Genomic DNA, 16542 nt, shown 5'->3' on the forward strand with positions numbered 1-16542 from the left:
GCTTATAGCAACACTCAATCAATGTTAGCTGAATTTGGAATCTAAGTAGACATCAAAGATGAATCTGACAGTACCAGAAGCTGCAAGTACCTGAAAGCTAGGTGTTCAGAGTAAACTTTCCCCTCCTTTCTCTCATATAGCTGGAAAACAGGCTTTGTTTTCCAGCTGCGGAATAATATAATCATGGACCAAACTTTCTTACCAGTAACCCAGCACATTTTAAAAATATGTTTACTATCTACTTTCTCCAGCTACTTGGAACAAACTCAACGTTGCAAAAACTCTCACCACCTCCCACCCTTCCCAGCACTCCTCTAGATAGTCAGTAAATTTGTTTGTCAGTGAGTTGGGTCAAGGCTTTGGATTTTTAAAAAATCAAACAAAAAAACTAAGGTTTTCTTAGTTTCAAAATACTTTTTTCCCCATTCATAATGTTCTCCTAGAGAAAGGTGTTTCCTTCTCATTCATCAAAAAACCCAAAGGATATTAAAGTGACTAAGCCCATCCACTCACTCAGCAGAACCCTATATTTTTAAGTACTCTAGACATATATCCATACAAATCTAGGCCTATCCTAGGAGTGCTTCTTTATTTCTCCTTTCTTAGATTATCAATACATCTCTATGCCTGCAAGAAGCTCTAAAAGAGAACACCTTTTTTCTAACTAATCAGGAAGCATATGGCAAAATGTAAACTTTTTAAAACATTCAAAACTCCATACTTCCCCAAGGAGCATACAAGGTCGGACAATTACGTTTGTGAACCCATCCTAGAAAAAGTGCTACATACCTCATTGCTGAATATCACTATGGTCACCTTTGAAGTCCTCCCCTTGGGAAGCTATGCACCAATGCCAGCACCTAGTCCACCCTTCAAAGCAAGTTTGAAACTCTTTTTCTGGAATGACCATACTATCGTCATATTACCCTTGATGTCCTGAATATCATCAAAATGTCTTCATTTCAATATTTCCTTTATCTTTGGGTAAAGAAAGAAGTCATTGGAGGCCAGGTCAGGTGAGTAGGGAGGGTGTTCCAATACAGTTCTTTGTTTACTGGCTAAAAACTCCCTCACAGACAGTGCCATGTGAGCTGGTGCATTGTCGTGATGCAAGAGCCATGAATTGTTGGTGAAAAGTTCAGGTCATTTAACTTTTTCATGCAGCCTTTTTAGCACTTCCAAATAGTAAACTTGGTTCACTACTTGTCCAGTTGGTACAAATTCATAATGAATAATCCCTCTGATATCAACAAAAGGTTAGCAACATCATTGCAAAAAGTTCGAGAACCTAATAGTCCAACCTGGTACATTTCCTAGTAGCTACTTTAGGGATCACATGAATCAGACTGGTTTCCTTCCCTGTGCTGTCTGCTGGGGCAGGATGTGAACTTCCTTCAAAAGCAAAAAGTCACCGTGCTCCTGCTACGTGTCAGGTACTCTGACAACTGAGGATCCAGAGAGGAATCCCTCCTAACAGCCTCTTGCAAGGATTTCACAGGTCAAGGTGAGAAAACTACATAAACCAAACTAAGGAATGAAATGAGAAGAATTTAATGAATCAGTTGGGCACTAAATTTCTAACTTTGCAAACAAGGAGTTAACCGATCCTTCCTAATATTGATAAAATAAGGAAATAAAAATTGATAATATACTATATATCATTAAAAATATAGCTGGAAATTAAAATGTGGCTAGCAAAGATCAGCAGAGTGGGAGGAAAGGGGGTCATTTCTTCAGCTTTCAGAGTGAGAAGCTGACAGAGAAAAAACTTGAAGCTGATATGTCGAAGTAGATGTATTAGCATGCTATTTAGAGTTACGGAGAGAATGACCATAAAAAAACTAAACATTTAAAATGATTGACTGTGACATCATCTTGGGAGAGGGACGAGGATATACCTCTCTCCACCACTGTGATATTTCTTACTTTTTGTACTACTTTTTATAAACATGAAAAGTGACAATTGTGAACAATACATACATAGGTGTATAGGTGTGAGTATGTGTGTGTGTGTGATTCATACATGTATACTCCATACATAAGAAATATATGTGAATATTTGTATTTAATATTTATATACTCGTATTCACATATAGTTCACATAAGTATATGAAAGACCACTAATAGAATATGAAAAAGTCAATGGGAAAACTTTCTTTGGAAAATTCCAAGTGGTCTGAGAAGATGGAAAGCAGACTGAGGCAAAAAGCACTGATCCTAGCACATACTTCCCGGATAAGGAGGCTGGTGATTAGCTCATGATAAGAGCAAGTTACGCTGGGGGCCCTAGTTAGATGTCCTGTCCGTCCAGTTATTGGTCCCACAGTTCCTGGAAAGTTTTACACCTTCTAGAATTGCACTGAATTCTTAACCGGACCACTTGCTAAGTTTCTCTGTAAAACTGCAGTCAGGAAGTTTTCAGCAACTCTTTCATTCAGTACCAGGTTAGAAATAGGGTGAAATTAGAATCTGCCTGGACAGAGGTGCTTAGCTACATTTGAGATTTGTCCAACATCTTCCTTTCATTTTCACTTACTTTGAGGCCGAAACAAGTCCACGGAGATAAATCCATTGTCAGAAGCTGGCCCCACCCCAGGGAAACTTACTGGAGGGTCGCTGATACCAGGACTCATCACACCCCTGTTTGCTAAAAGCTGCCTTTAGCCGCAGGAGTTTTTCCCCTCATAACAGTAAGTGCACTCTGTCTAAACTCAGGGTCACGCCTCCTTTGGCAAGGAAGCCCCTTCAAAACTTACAACCTTGTCTGGGCCTTACACTTCCAGCCTCCCTTCTTCTGGGAGAAAGCACGGAACTCAGAGTGCTTCAGAGAAGGCGGGAGAGACACCCAGGCCTCCAGCACAGAAGGCACAGTGTGTCCCGACCGCTAATGTATTTAGCAAATAATAACACAAAACCCAGAAATAGCTAGTAGAAAGGAATTTTACTTTAATTGTACCCCCTCAGGCACCAGAAGAGCTGCAGTTTGGCTTTCTCCTCCCCATTTCACCCCTAAGACTCTAGTGCTTTTTTTGTTTGTTTGTTTGTTTTTTAAGCTGAGCCATCCTGCTAACTGTTGGCAGCTCAGTGGCTGCTCAGCTCAGGCTGGGAATGGAACCGCTATTGCTCAGAGCTCAAACTCTTGAGCAAGCTCTTATCCAACTGAGCCATTCAGCCAGCCCAGGAGTCTAGTGCTTTTGTTCCTAAGTTTTTGGCCTCCTAAGAGCTTCCATAAGAAGAAACTTAACTATGCACTCGATTTCTTGACTACTTATTATTTGTTGCCACAGCTGAGAAAGTGCCGAGTGTGGATAAACCATGGGTGCCTCCCTGCGTTACCCCTTCTCGGCTGAAGGCATACTCGCAGGTGGGGCCACTGCTCATTAGAAAAACATCTGCTTCTACTGCGAGGTTCCCCAAGTGATGCCTTCCTGCTTCTCAGCCATCACAGAAGTGGAAAGGGACTCTAGGATCCCTGTCATTACCTCTTCCTAGAAAACTCTGCCTTCATCTGGATAGTCTGCACTTCTTCAGGAAGGGCCTCCACTGACTCGCTGATTCTACCTGAGCCAGGTGAATTTCCATCGTCTGGAGATTTCCAGGTGCCAACACAGCACATGAACAGGTGCCTATGCTCTGCACTCACTACCTACTTATGTGACTCTCTCCCATTGGACTTGGAGCCCCTTGGGGACAGAGCTTTCTCAGCTCTCAGTGTCCCTGACTGAGAGCCTAACACCTGACCCCACTCAGTCAGGGTCAATGCTGTGCTATGGATTCTAGCAAGAACCCGCAACAGTGAGTGACTTGGAGTGCTGCACTAGCCGATATGTAAGATTGATGTCTGCTCCGAAAGACCACAATTCTCTGTTTATACTGGGGCCTGTTATCTGAACTTCCTCATACACACTGTAAGCACGAAAATAAAAGTCTTTCTTATCTTTAAAGACTACATTCAGATATCATTAGTGCTGATTTATTACTGATTTTGCAGTATTTCATAGAGGACATCTTCTATGAATCGAACAATCCTAAAGACACTATAGAATGCTTACAATTCCCACATGACACCATAAGGCAGAGCTTAATAGTAAATATGTGGTCTGACAATTAAGTTCATGAACTTGTTGCAACGATGTTGCTAACCTTTTTTGATAGCAGAGGGATTATTTACTATGAATTTGTACCAACTGGACCAATAGTTAACCAAGTTTACTATTTGGAAGTGCTGAAAAGGCTGCGTGAAAAAGTTAGATGACCTGAACTTTTCGCCAACAATTCATGGTTCTTGCATCACGACAATGCACCAGTTCACATGGCACTGTCTGTGAGGCAGTTTTTAGCCAGTAAACAAATAAGTGTATTGGAACACCCTCCCTACTCGCCTGATCTGGCCCTCAATGACTTCTTTCTTTACCCAAAGATAAAGGAAATATTGAAAAGGAAGACATTTTGATGACATTCAGGACATCAAGGGTAATATGACAATAGCTCTGATGGCCGTTCCAGAAAAAGAGTTCCAAAATTGCTTTGAAGGGTGGACTGCATACTGGCGTTGGTGCATAGCTTCCCAAGGGAAGTACTTTGAAGGTGACTGTAGTGATATTCAGCAATGAGGTAGGTAGCACTTTTTCTAGGATGAGTTCACAGACTTAACTGTTTGACCTTATATGCACATTCGAGGGTATAAAGAATTCATTGACATGAAGTTACCTATAGTTTCACTTTCCTCACTTTAAACAGGACCCAAGGTGACTATATTGAAACTACATCACAGCTGAAATGTTGGGTCTCTCAGCAATCTTGTTTTACTGTTGGACAAAGGGAAAGCGCCCTTGACCACAGTTAACCCAGAGGACAAAAGTGAAGTCTGACCATTTCATCCACAATTCTGAGACTCTGCACGTATCTGACCCTCGCATCAACCCTATGGAGCAGATAATATTGTTCCCACTTTACAGGTGGTCCTCAGAGAGCTACGAAACTCAGCTCCCAAGTGCTGCAGCTCAGGTTTGCATCAGCTCTGCTTCACTCCCAAACCCACTCTCCCACACTGCCTCGCAGGCCTATCATACCATTTAACCAGTTGTTTAGAGCTGTTTTCTGAGCTCTCACCATTTCTCACTCATCTATCTCATGTGTGAAAGTCAGGCAAGGCCATGTGACAGTTCTGTGCATCAAGATGTTAAAGAATGAATTCCCCATCAAGACTGTGAGTATTTAAAATGGATAGGAGGAGGTGGGAGGGAAGGGAGGAGGGTCCCTACCCCCGACAGGCATGGCAGCACCTGAGATGCTGACACAATCCTGCCTTCCTGTCTTTGACAAAGCTGCTTCTTTTGCCCCCAAATGCTCTTTTCTCTTTTTTTGGCCATTCTTGGAAGCCCAGCTTAATTGTCCCATCCTCAGTGGAGTCTTCTACAGCCCTGTGGCTGACTGCTCTGTGCTCTCAGAGCTCTCCCCCGCATTAAGTGCCCCAGCACTAAGTACAATGACTTACAACAGCTGCAGGCAGTGCCTTCTCTGCCATTGGGTCATACCGGTGTGGATGGAGGGACCAGGACCAGGGATGAGACACTTCCAAGACATGGAAGCCTGCCAGAACATTTCCCCTGGTTCAGACAACCCCGAGTGTGCACTACCAAGCACCTCAGAGCTGAGCCCTTTATGGAGGGAGTGGTCTCAGAAAGGGGGCATTCCTGGGACAGGATAACTGGGTGCTTACTTTCCAGGACGTAGTTCTGAAATCAGTGGATATTTCCCACCTTCCCCCGGCCTACTCTCCCTGATTTTTCTTCTCCCAGGGAGAGACCTCTAAATGCATGCATTATTTTTTAATCTTTGGAGACGGTCTTCCCTGTTAGATTAGTAAGCTTTTTCACAATATTGCCCTTCACCTCATTCCTCTTGGAATAGAAAGATTTACATAGTTTGGGAATTCATGTCATCTCCTCACGATGGACCTTGGGGTCACTGATGCTAAGATGCTGGAGCACATGGGTCCACACAGGGAGAGTAAAAGTAAGACGTACAGCAGGACTGGGGTTGCTCTCCTTAGAAGGCCTGTTTGCAAGGCTGGTCCTTGGCTGGCATCTGGAAACTTGGATTTCAAAGGGCTTCCACCAGTCCCTAAGTGATAAGAGAGACTCAGTATGCCCAAGCCATATGTACAAGCAATACAGTTTATGCTAAAACTCCACTTTCCTTTTGGGAGCTTGGGGTTTTCGTGCACAGCAGGCAGAGGGTGGCTACATGACCAGTCCCCAATAAAAACCTTGGGCACCAAGTCTCTAATGAGCTTCCCTAGCTGACAACGCTTCACATGTGTTGTCACGCTCGCTGCTGGGGGATTAAGTGCATCCTGTGGACTCCACTGGGAAGGGAGCCTGGGAAGCTGGTGCCTGCTGTCCTCTGCATTTGGCCCCATGTGCCCTTCTGTCTGTTGAGTTTCCTCTAATATCTGTTGGGAAAGGGCCAGGAGGGCAGTTTCCAGGCTCTCAGCCTCATGTGGAAAGGTGCTGGCTTATTAGATGGCTATCAGCTGTAAACAGCTGGCCATTAGCTACTATTGTTTTGCATATACAGTAAAACCTTGGATTGCGAATAACTTGGTTTGCAAGTGTTCTGCAAGATGAGCAAACATTTCTAATACATTTTAACTTGGTAAACACACGTCTTGCAATATGAGTAGTTTGTTTCCGGAACAAATTATGCTCTCAAGCCAAGGTATTACTGTAACTGCCGTGGCTGCGTTAGCAGGTACAGAGGTCACGGATGGTGCAGGTCCTGCGGATTCTACTTCCTGTGTCTCGCCAGGCCGCCAGCGAGACTGTGATGCCGGAAAATCCCTTGTTGGGGTATTGATGGATGTTTGCTTCTTGTGTCTCAACCAGCCGTCATCAAGAATATAATATAGTGGTATGAACCCCTATCTGTGGCTCCATTGTTTCTTTTGGGCCTCACCAAATCCTGCCTTCATCTGCCGGGACTTGAGCCCCGGCATGACAATATCCTGTTGTTGTAATAAATCATAGCTGTGTGTATGGCCATACACTGAGTCCTGTAAGTCCTCCTGGCAAATCACAGAGCTTAGGAGTGGTTTGGGGTATCCCTAACACAGGGAGTTTTAACCCTCCATTGGGAGCAACTGAGCTCATAAGTTCATTGCATACAAATTTTCAAATATCTAATAGTTAACTTCAGTATCGTGACTCATCGCTTCCGTATCTTTCCCCTCTACCGTAACCTATCGCCAGTCATGTTTGTGACTTAGTACAGTAAAGATATATTTCATAGCAGCATCTTTGTGGGCAATGAATCTGTGAGATCAGGTGAACCCAACGGAGGGTTAAAGTATTCATATGGCATGGCCCAAGTCACAAGAAGCCATGAGCTTATAAAGAGGAGATATGCAGTAACAGGGCCTCTGAGGAATGCTGCCTCTCAGAAACAGTATGGAGGATGTGGCTTGGGGTGATAGGATGCCCTGGGGAGGACACTGTGCAAAAGGTGACAGCAGAGAAGGGAATTAAACCTGTATGATCCTTTGTCAACATTCACTCCTTTGTCCTGGCTTTGACACATGGTTTTGCCTATTTGCAAAATGAGAGCAGACATCATGAATTCCCAAGAATTTCCTACAATTCACTGCAATTCAGTCTCCTCAGTAGTGGAGTTATCCCAGCAACCAGAGAAGCCACAGCTGATGCAAGGGGAGAGCCGGCCCTGCTCCTGGCAGCAGAAGTCTGGAAACAGCACACGGCTTAAAAAAATGCAGGTTACATGAAAGAAATGCTTAGCAGATAGCAGGTCTGCACATATGTGAAACGCCCCCTCCCTTCTCCCTTCTCTTTATGATTTACTTGGTCTGCAAAATTAAAAAATGGGCTACTCAATGGGGGAATGTGTTCTCCATTAGAAATTAATTCATTTCATTCTAAAAGGATTGCAATGGATATTCGAGAACAGGAACCATGTCTGATCACAGACATGAATGCTTCTTTTTGATTTATGATCCTCATAACAACTCTGTGAGGTAGAGAATATAACTTTTATCTTCCATGGTGCCTGGTCTGTTACAAGACAAGCAATGACGCTCAATTAAGACTTACTGGTTGACTGATTAGTAATGGCTTTAGAAAAATTACTGCTTTACAAAAAATGAATAAGTCTTGAAGCCTGTCAGTGGAAGGACAAGCTCAAAAGTAATCCAGGCATTCGGAGGAATTATTAAAATCACAAATTAAGTCATTTCTATGGACTCTACAGCAGGAAATATATTTTTAATGAGGAAATTGAAGCTAATATATAACAGCTGTCCTGTTACCCAGTAACGGAGTATTAAGGCAGATTAAATTATTAATGAAAAATATAGCAACTTGGAAATTTGACCTTTAAACATTCTCTGTTCCCTTTTCTTTTTATATATAGTCTTTACACCGATATTTAACAAAAACACATTTGGTCACCTTATGTAGTTTCCATTTACAATTTCCTTTGCTACTCATTAGCTGTGGAATCTTCAGCAAGTGACAGATGACCAGACTCTTGCATGGTGCTGCGTCCAAAGTGCTGATGCCTGGCAGAGCAGGGACCCTCCAGGGAACTTCCTGGACAATCCCCATGCTAGTGGGGATTGTCAACCACCCAGAACTCCCACTTATTTGGCGCTACCACTGGATGCCCTAAATTAACCAAACCACACTTGACCCATAGACCCATGCAGCAAAGAATGGTGTGGAAATAAAGCCACTAAGAATTTGGAAGTTGTTTGATATGCAGCAATAGTTATATTGTTGTTTGATATGAGCAATAGATTGTCAAGAAGTTATTCCTAAATTACTAAAGTAATAATCTTATATAAAAAAGTACATGAGGAGAATAAATGGAGAGAAATGAGAGGGAAGGCAGATAAAAGTGCATTAACATGACCTAAAAAACCATGCTCTCGCTGTCTTCCGCATGTTTCCCGCCAGCCCACAGGAAGGTAAGACGGTACCCACCCCAGGCCCGGATGGTGCCTTGTGTACTCACATTGGGGTTGCACAGCTTGTACTGGCGGTAGGCCCCGATGCAGGAGATTGCCGTGGATCGGGCGGGCTGGGAGAAGCTCGGTGCTGCCCTGTGGGCTCCCATGCCATGGTTGCTGCTTGTTTCAGGGCTGTGAAACAGGCTTGAAGCTGCAGGGAAGCCTTGGTCATTGGTCAAAGGCAGCTGGTAGATGGAGGCCTCTGAGGCCTGCAGTCCAGAACGAGGGCCGCTGTCACTCTGGTACAGAGGTCCATGCTGGGAGGCCCGGTGGCCTGGCGGGTTATAGCCATGGCTGGGACCAGATGGCCCCTGGGACCTGGAATGCCGGACTGAGGGCCTCTCCCTCCGGAGCCTCTGTGGTGAGTGTGTGGAGTCCGTCTGCAGTGGTAAAATGTACGGGGCCTTCCCATAGCCGTACTTGCCAGGGCCGATGGGACCTCGGGTCCTGCTCCTACAGAGAGACACACAAGAAAGGAGATGAACAGTGATAGGGATTTTCACCTTCACCCAGAGCTCTGGTCCATGGTAGAGGGGACTGGATGAGAACAGAAGCCTGGGAGCGAGCCTGCGGTGCAACAGGGAGGCAGAGGGCGGGCTTTCCAGGAGAAGGGAATGTCACAGAGGCTGGAACGAGGCTCTACAGAGGCTAGGAAGTAGAATGAAGATGGGAATCAACTATAGGTGATGGGAGTGGATGAAAATGAGTTTAGGTCGGGAAGCTGTGGTCAGTACATGACTTACGTCAGGGAGCTGGGGTACTTTTATAAATTGGAGGGAACCACTGAAGGTCTTTTAAGGAGTACTTTCAGCCACAGTAACTTCCTCCAATTTCAGTTTTTTTCCGGTAATAGTTTGTGGGGGTTTTTGTCATTCACTGTGCCTGATATTTCAGACTCTGTTTCCATTATCATTCATGCCCAAATAGCTTTTCTGGGTAAGTAGGACTTAGCTAAGCAACCAATTCTCATGCAGTCCTAGGCCTGACTTGCACTGGGTCAAATTAATCCCTGAAGAAATTAGGAGGCTGAGACACTGGGTACATCGTCACCTTCACACGAGTGTGGACGTTTAGATTTTGTGGACACCTGTTGCTTTGTGAGACCTTATGAAAATCATACAAACAATGGTGTGTTGGGAAGTGTTTAACAACTGGCTTTCTGGAGGTAAAAAGCTCTGATTTGTAGCACTTTTCCATTCCCCATAGCATAAGTACTCCCGCCATGGCTAATTTCAAGCTGCCATTGTGAAGACACAATCAGCTCTAGGGAGGAAGGAAAAACCAGCTTCAGCACATTTACCACTGCACGTACATTTATTATGCAACTACTCTTTGCAAAACATAGAAATAGACCAGACATGGTTCCAGCACCTCAACCTTACAATTGAAAGCAACTGTAACATAAGGCAGGGTGGGATAAAGGCTTTGGAGGCATTACAAAATTGGTGCTTTGGGAATTCTGAGGCAAGAGGAAGCACTTTGGAGGGATCTGAGAAAGTTTCACCATCACTGGTCTAAGATTCAAGAAGCACTGGTTCCAATATTCTATGGAAGGACTTAAGTAAGCCATGTAACTCTTGCTTATTTTTAAAATGACTGAGCTGGATGAAATGACTGTGAAGGTCGTTCCAGCTCTAAAATTATATGCTTCCATAATAATTAATTCTACTTTTACGTAAAATTGGAAAGGTGCCCAAGGGTTTCTACAAGATGGCCCCGTTAAAATAAGCACATTAAAACAGCAATCAAGGTGAAACATTAATTTCTGCCCTCATGAGGAAATTCTTTCTTCACTGTACATAACCACTGAATATAAAATTTAACAGACCACAACTAATTATTAACATCTTTATCACTAATTGCACCTTCATTCTTCGTTGATATGGTTTTGAATTAAACTATGCTATAGGGCTTATTTTACCTTTAGGCATTTCTCAATTAATCTTGGCAACACTTGGGATTCTGTTAATGATGGGGGAATCTAGCATGCTGCTTTAAGAGATGCAATTAAGAAGTTAGCCTTAAAAAAATTTATATATATATATATATGTGTGTATATATATATATATATATATATATATATATATAACTTGAATGTAATTTGCCTTTTTCTTTCTTGTGGCAGGCCAGGTAAAATGAATGACATCATGCGAAGGCAAAGGAAAGAATTTCTGTGTGTGTGTGTGTGTGTGTGTGTGTATCTTTTTCCTTTTCTAAAAAATCTGAAAGCCTACCAAAAATCCCAGCCTCAAAGTCAGTACTGGGTGAAGGACCCCAGATGAATGAAACAGAGAAATAAAGCCACATGGAGCAGGGCTTCTTAAACTTGAACATGCACAGGAATCACTCAGGGATCTTGTTAAGAGGCAGGTTCTGACTCAGGGGGTCTGGCGTGGGGCCTGAGGTTCTGCATTTCCAACAAGCTCCAAGCTAATGCTCGTGCTGCTCATCCACAGACCCACAACTTAGAGAAATAGTCATAGGACAGAATAGACATTCCAAACAAAAAGGTGAAAATTCAACAGCAAAATTTATCATGTTTCATGGAGAAAGACAGGTATAAACTAAAAAACAAACACAAAAAACAATCCTCTGTCTTTGTGATGTGTATAAAACTCTTCTGGCCTGGCCGAGACTGCTGCAGCGGGCCCAGTGAGGGCTGCTGGACCCAGACTGACTGGACCTCACTCCTGGGGAGCTGAGGAGGTGGTGAACCTGCTGTTGGCTGGGGACATGTGTAAGCATCTTTCCAAAGGCTGCCCATTACTCCTGAGGGGGGAACACATACACTGAGCAAATGTATATTTTTGTATTCACACTGCCTTGTGGGGGGCTCTGCCTAAGCCCGAGAACCATTCAAAACCCCCAAAAGTAGCAAAACCGTTTGAAAGATAATGATTTGAAAACAAATAACCAGCTAATTCTGAGAAGCAGGCGAAAGAGAATAGGCTGCCAATTACGGTATGATTATGAGAGATGTAATTTCTGAATATTTGACTCAGAACAATTAGCCACACCACGGATGCAGCCTCACTTGGCCAAGAGAACGTGTTTTCCTTGCGGCCGGTCAGAGCTAATTACCCTGACGGTTCAGAATGGCCTCTTCCCCACCAGGACAGAGTCCATCTGGCCACTTGTAGAGCAGTCTACATGAACAAGATTTATAGAGTTGAAATAATAAGCACAGCTGTAGCTGAGGGGAGCTGTGTGGCCAGTTAACCCTTCAGGGGTCCATGCGGTAGGTGCCTGGGGGGCTGTTAGGTTGATTACTTCTGCTTGGTCTCCTCATATCCCATCTCCGGAATTCTACTTTGGCTTCCCCACTTGTTAAAGCTCTGGCTAATTTCAGAAAGTGAAGCCTGAAGAAACAAAGAGAAAAAGCCTAGTTTGGAGATCAAAGACATACCTGTTAGCGTAGCACAGTGGCTAAGGACTCAGACTCTAAAGCTTGGGTTCCTGGGTTTATATCCCACTGCTGCCACTTACTAATTACTGAACCTTTGGGAAAGTTACCCCGTCCTCGATGCCTTCATTTCTGCAAACAGTGCCAGGACTGGGCCAGTGAAGCACACAGGGTCACACAAGTGCTAGTTGAACCTGAGAGTGATCTCTTCTTAAGTTCTGCATCAGAGGGCCTGACTCCAGGCCCAGTCCAGGCCCTGTATGCATTTATAAATAAAGATGATAACAGTATCTTCCTTACAGGTTGTTGTAAAGAGTAAACAGCTTAATAAGAGCAATAGATTTAAATAATCCCTTGCACAGCATGCATCATACAAAAATTTGCTTTAAAAAAAGTTCTGGCTTAGTCATTGCAAAACTATCAACTTTGGCCAATAATGCACTCTCAATTTTCTTACCTAAAAAATAAGAGTACATCCACTAGGATGGCTATCATAAAAAGGACAGGTAATAACAAGCGTTGGAGAGGATGCAGAGAACCTGGAACCCTCATACATTCCTGGTGGGAATAGAATATGGTGCAGCCACTTCGGAAAACTATCTGGAAGTTCCTCAAAAAGTGAACTGTAGTGTTACCATATGACCCAGCAACTCCAATCCTAGGTATATACCCAAGAGAAATGAAAACACATATCCACACAAAACTTAACCCAAATGCCTATCAATTGATCATGGATAAAGAAAATACAGTATATCCATAGAATGGATTATTATTCAGCCATAAAAGGGATGAAGTATTGATATATGCTATAATATAGTTGCACCTCAAACACATTTTAAGTGAAAGAAGCCAGACACAAAAGGTCACTTATATGAAATGTCCAGAATGAACAGGCAAATCCACAGAGATAAAAAGTAGATTAGTGATTGTCAAGGGCTGGGGGAGGGAAGAATAAGGAGTGACTGCTAAAGGGTATAACATTTCTTTGGGGGGTGATTAAAATGTTCTGTAATTAGTGATGATAATTGCACAACCTTGTGATTATACTAAAAACAGCTGAATTATACACTTTAAATGGTGAATTTTATGGTATGTTAATTACATCTCAATAAAGCTCTTCTTTTTTTTAATGAAAGACTGAATAATTTCCCTTCTTATCTACTTACAATGATGTTGTAAAGATCAAATTGAGGTTACTGATAGAAATGCATTTTTTGGAATCTGAAAGCAGTTTTTATCATGTTTTCCATGATTTGTTTAACAGCCTTTAACAAGCTTTTATTGAGCAACTTCTGTGAACATCATGTGTGACTTTTTCCTGCTTGTTCACATCTCCAGCCCTGACACGTAAATGCAGAGTCCCTCCCCCCACAGCATGGCTCAATAACAAGAACACAACAGTAAACGTTCTGACCCCAGGTTGGGGTCCGTTCTTCCAATGACCTACCAAGGGTGTCTGGGGAAATTGTTGTTTCTTGAGATAAAGGCTGCAAATAACATTTTGGAAAGGGTACTAAGCACATCAAATATTTTCCTCACAACACGCTGGCTGCCATCCAGGGGCTCATTCTGTGTGATGTTGTGCAACTCTGCGATGGCGATGTTAACCCTAATCAGTCAGTGCGATGATTCAAGCAGACACCATACCCAGTCTCCCAACTCTACACGGGAACCCTAGAAATGTGTCATCTACAACCATCACCTGTAACTGACAACATCCACATTTCTACTCCCGGCGCAGACCCCTCTCCTGAAAGTCAAGCGCATATACCCAGCTAACTTCTAGACTAGAGCCTGCTTCTCCCTGTGATATGTGCACACATCACCTGGGGACTTGTCCAACTACAGCTTCTGATCCAGGGGGTCAGGTGGGCCTCTGCTTCTGCATTTGTAATAAGCTCCCAGGTGGTGCTGACGCTGTGGGTCCTGGGTCCACGCTTCAATCGGTCCACCTAGGCATTCCCACAGACATCTCAAACTCAACACATTCAAGCCCCAATTCATCATCTTTCCTGCACACAATAGTTCTCCTCCTAGTTCTTCCAATACTGTCCAACTCAGCAGTTCTCAGACTTAAGCAAGCATCAGCATCTCCTGGAAATCTTGTTAAAATAGACTGTTGAAACCCCACCTGCAAAGGGTCTGATTCAGGTCAGGGGTGGGGTCCGAAAAACTGCATTTCTAACAAGTACTCAGGGAAGAACTAAGGGGAAGAATTAAGAGGTCAATGGTGCTTCATGCATGCCTGTGAGAGTTGGAAAGCCAGCCAGGCAAGGCTGCCTGTCGGATGCTTTCGGCTAGGATGGCATCCCACCTCTCTTCATAGTTTGGTACTGAGTGGAAGGGGCAGAGTAAGAACCCTGCCCTCCAGAAGCCAGGATGTTTGTATTACTCATACTCTCCATGTTGATCCCCCTTTTGTTTTCCCTCAGAGCTCAGTCAAGTCTCTGTGAGAGGTCCAGCCTCTTTCAGCTGTGCTAACATGAACCACACATGGGCCACAGCGTCCCACAGAGCAGCAGCCCCTGGAAGCAGGAACCCCAGGAGTCTGGGCCTGACAGCCCCCAAGGGCAGGCAGGGGGGGCACTAAGGTCAGGTGCCCCCGCTCAAGTAGAAAGTGTCATTGCACTGCTCCATCTTGGAGGTTCTGGGTTTTACAGCATTGAGAAAGGTGGCATTCCTTGTAGCTAGGTACCTGAGTTGAGATGTTAGGTAAATAGAAATCAATGCTTCCCCAGGGAAGATGGAAAGAAGGCTTGCGAGACAGAAGCCTATTACTGAGGTAGCTGACAGAACCAGAGATGGATGAAGTCCCTGTATGAGGAGCTGTTGAGAAAATCTAAGACCCTATTGAACGTCACTATATCTAATGAACAATCTCCATCTGATTTAAAGGGATCGTATATGCCACATGTGCACTTTGCACTGACGTGGCACATCAAAACTAAACTCTCACCCAGCCAATGTTTTGAGGCAGATTTACTGAGCCAGTCTTAGCACCGAAGATGGGCCTGAGCGGGTAAGGAGGTAAACATCATGGACTCCTAGTCATAGATGCAGATCCTGCATCTGAGGGTCGCCTCTACACCAGCCCCCCCAATGCCACACTCTTCCTCCCTCTCCCCTCTCACTGAGGAAACAAAGCAACTTGGCACTTAAGCTCGGGGAGAGAGGAAGGAGATGGGACTTGCAATTACTATCAAGTGAAATGCTTTTTCCAAAGCCCATTAGTATGGCCAAATGCATTTTTTAAAGAGGTTCTCACAGACATGCTATTAAAAGATGCTGAGCAGTAGGAATCATAAGTAGGAACGAACAAGCTTCTCAGGTGCTCGTAGACATACCCAGAGGTGTGGGCTCAGAGCGGTCCTCAGTGCAGCCTGGCTGGGTTGGCAGGACACCTAAGACAACCCTAATAGGACAGTGTGGAAGAAACCAGCCAGTGCATTTTCCCTCTCAGTAATCCCTCACCCCTGCCGGCCCCCACTCAGCAGTGCTTCTAGAATGACCTTGATGATTACAGCCAGAGAAGAGAAGACCCAAAGATCAACATGAAGAGGGAAAGGGCTTCTTCAGAAATTTGAAAAACTGGGCTCTGTCAAGAGCCACAGTCTGGGACATAGAAAGCAAAGGTATAGTTTATACTACAGAATGTGAAAAAGGTGCTGTGACCTGGGAAGTATCTTTTCAAACCAAAGGAAATGAAGAATTTGCACAGCAGGCAGATGAGGGAAGTACTGAGCAGCAGTGAGCAGAGGTTAAGCCAGGAGGCTGTGTGTGGCCTGGGGCGGGAGCCATGGCAACTCCAGGTTTGTTAGGGGTCTGAGACAGAAGGGCCCTGTGAGCTCTGTGGGGAAGCCCTTGTCCCACATGGCACCTGACCAGGACATGGGGGAAGAGGTCAAGATCGAGGGGCCCCCTTGAGTGCCAGTGAGTGACCCCAGAGGGGTCTTTGTGGAGCTTTCAGCAGCAGTTCCTACAAGGGGAGGAAGGCAGCCAGTGAAATAGGGCAGACACCCTGCTCCCTTCACCCAGACTACAGAGAAGCCCCCCACTGGGGAGCCAGGTCACCCCCAGGGGAAGGAAGGGGGAGAATCCTGACTGAACTTAGTGT

At 44.3% G+C, this 16542-nt stretch overlaps 1 protein-coding gene across 4 annotated transcripts in view; it reads right to left on the minus strand.

Annotated features, from left to right (window-relative positions):
* The window catches only part of THSD4 (thrombospondin type 1 domain containing 4), a 639484-nt gene that overhangs the window by 514573 nt on the left and 108369 nt on the right, over nt 1-16542 (minus strand). For all 4 annotated transcript variants that reach the window (XM_019659629.1, XM_019659633.1, XM_019659631.1 and 1 more), the window contains one exon: nt 9031-9478. In XM_019659629.1, coding sequence (XP_019515174.1) covers nt 9031-9478 — 448 coding nt within the window. The remainder of the gene's footprint in view (nt 1-9030; nt 9479-16542) is intronic.

This window comes from Hipposideros armiger, unplaced genomic scaffold, assembly GCF_001890085.2.
Source record: "Hipposideros armiger isolate ML-2016 unplaced genomic scaffold, ASM189008v1 scaffold_302, whole genome shotgun sequence".
Classification (NCBI taxonomy): Eukaryota; Metazoa; Chordata; class Mammalia; order Chiroptera; family Hipposideridae; genus Hipposideros; species Hipposideros armiger.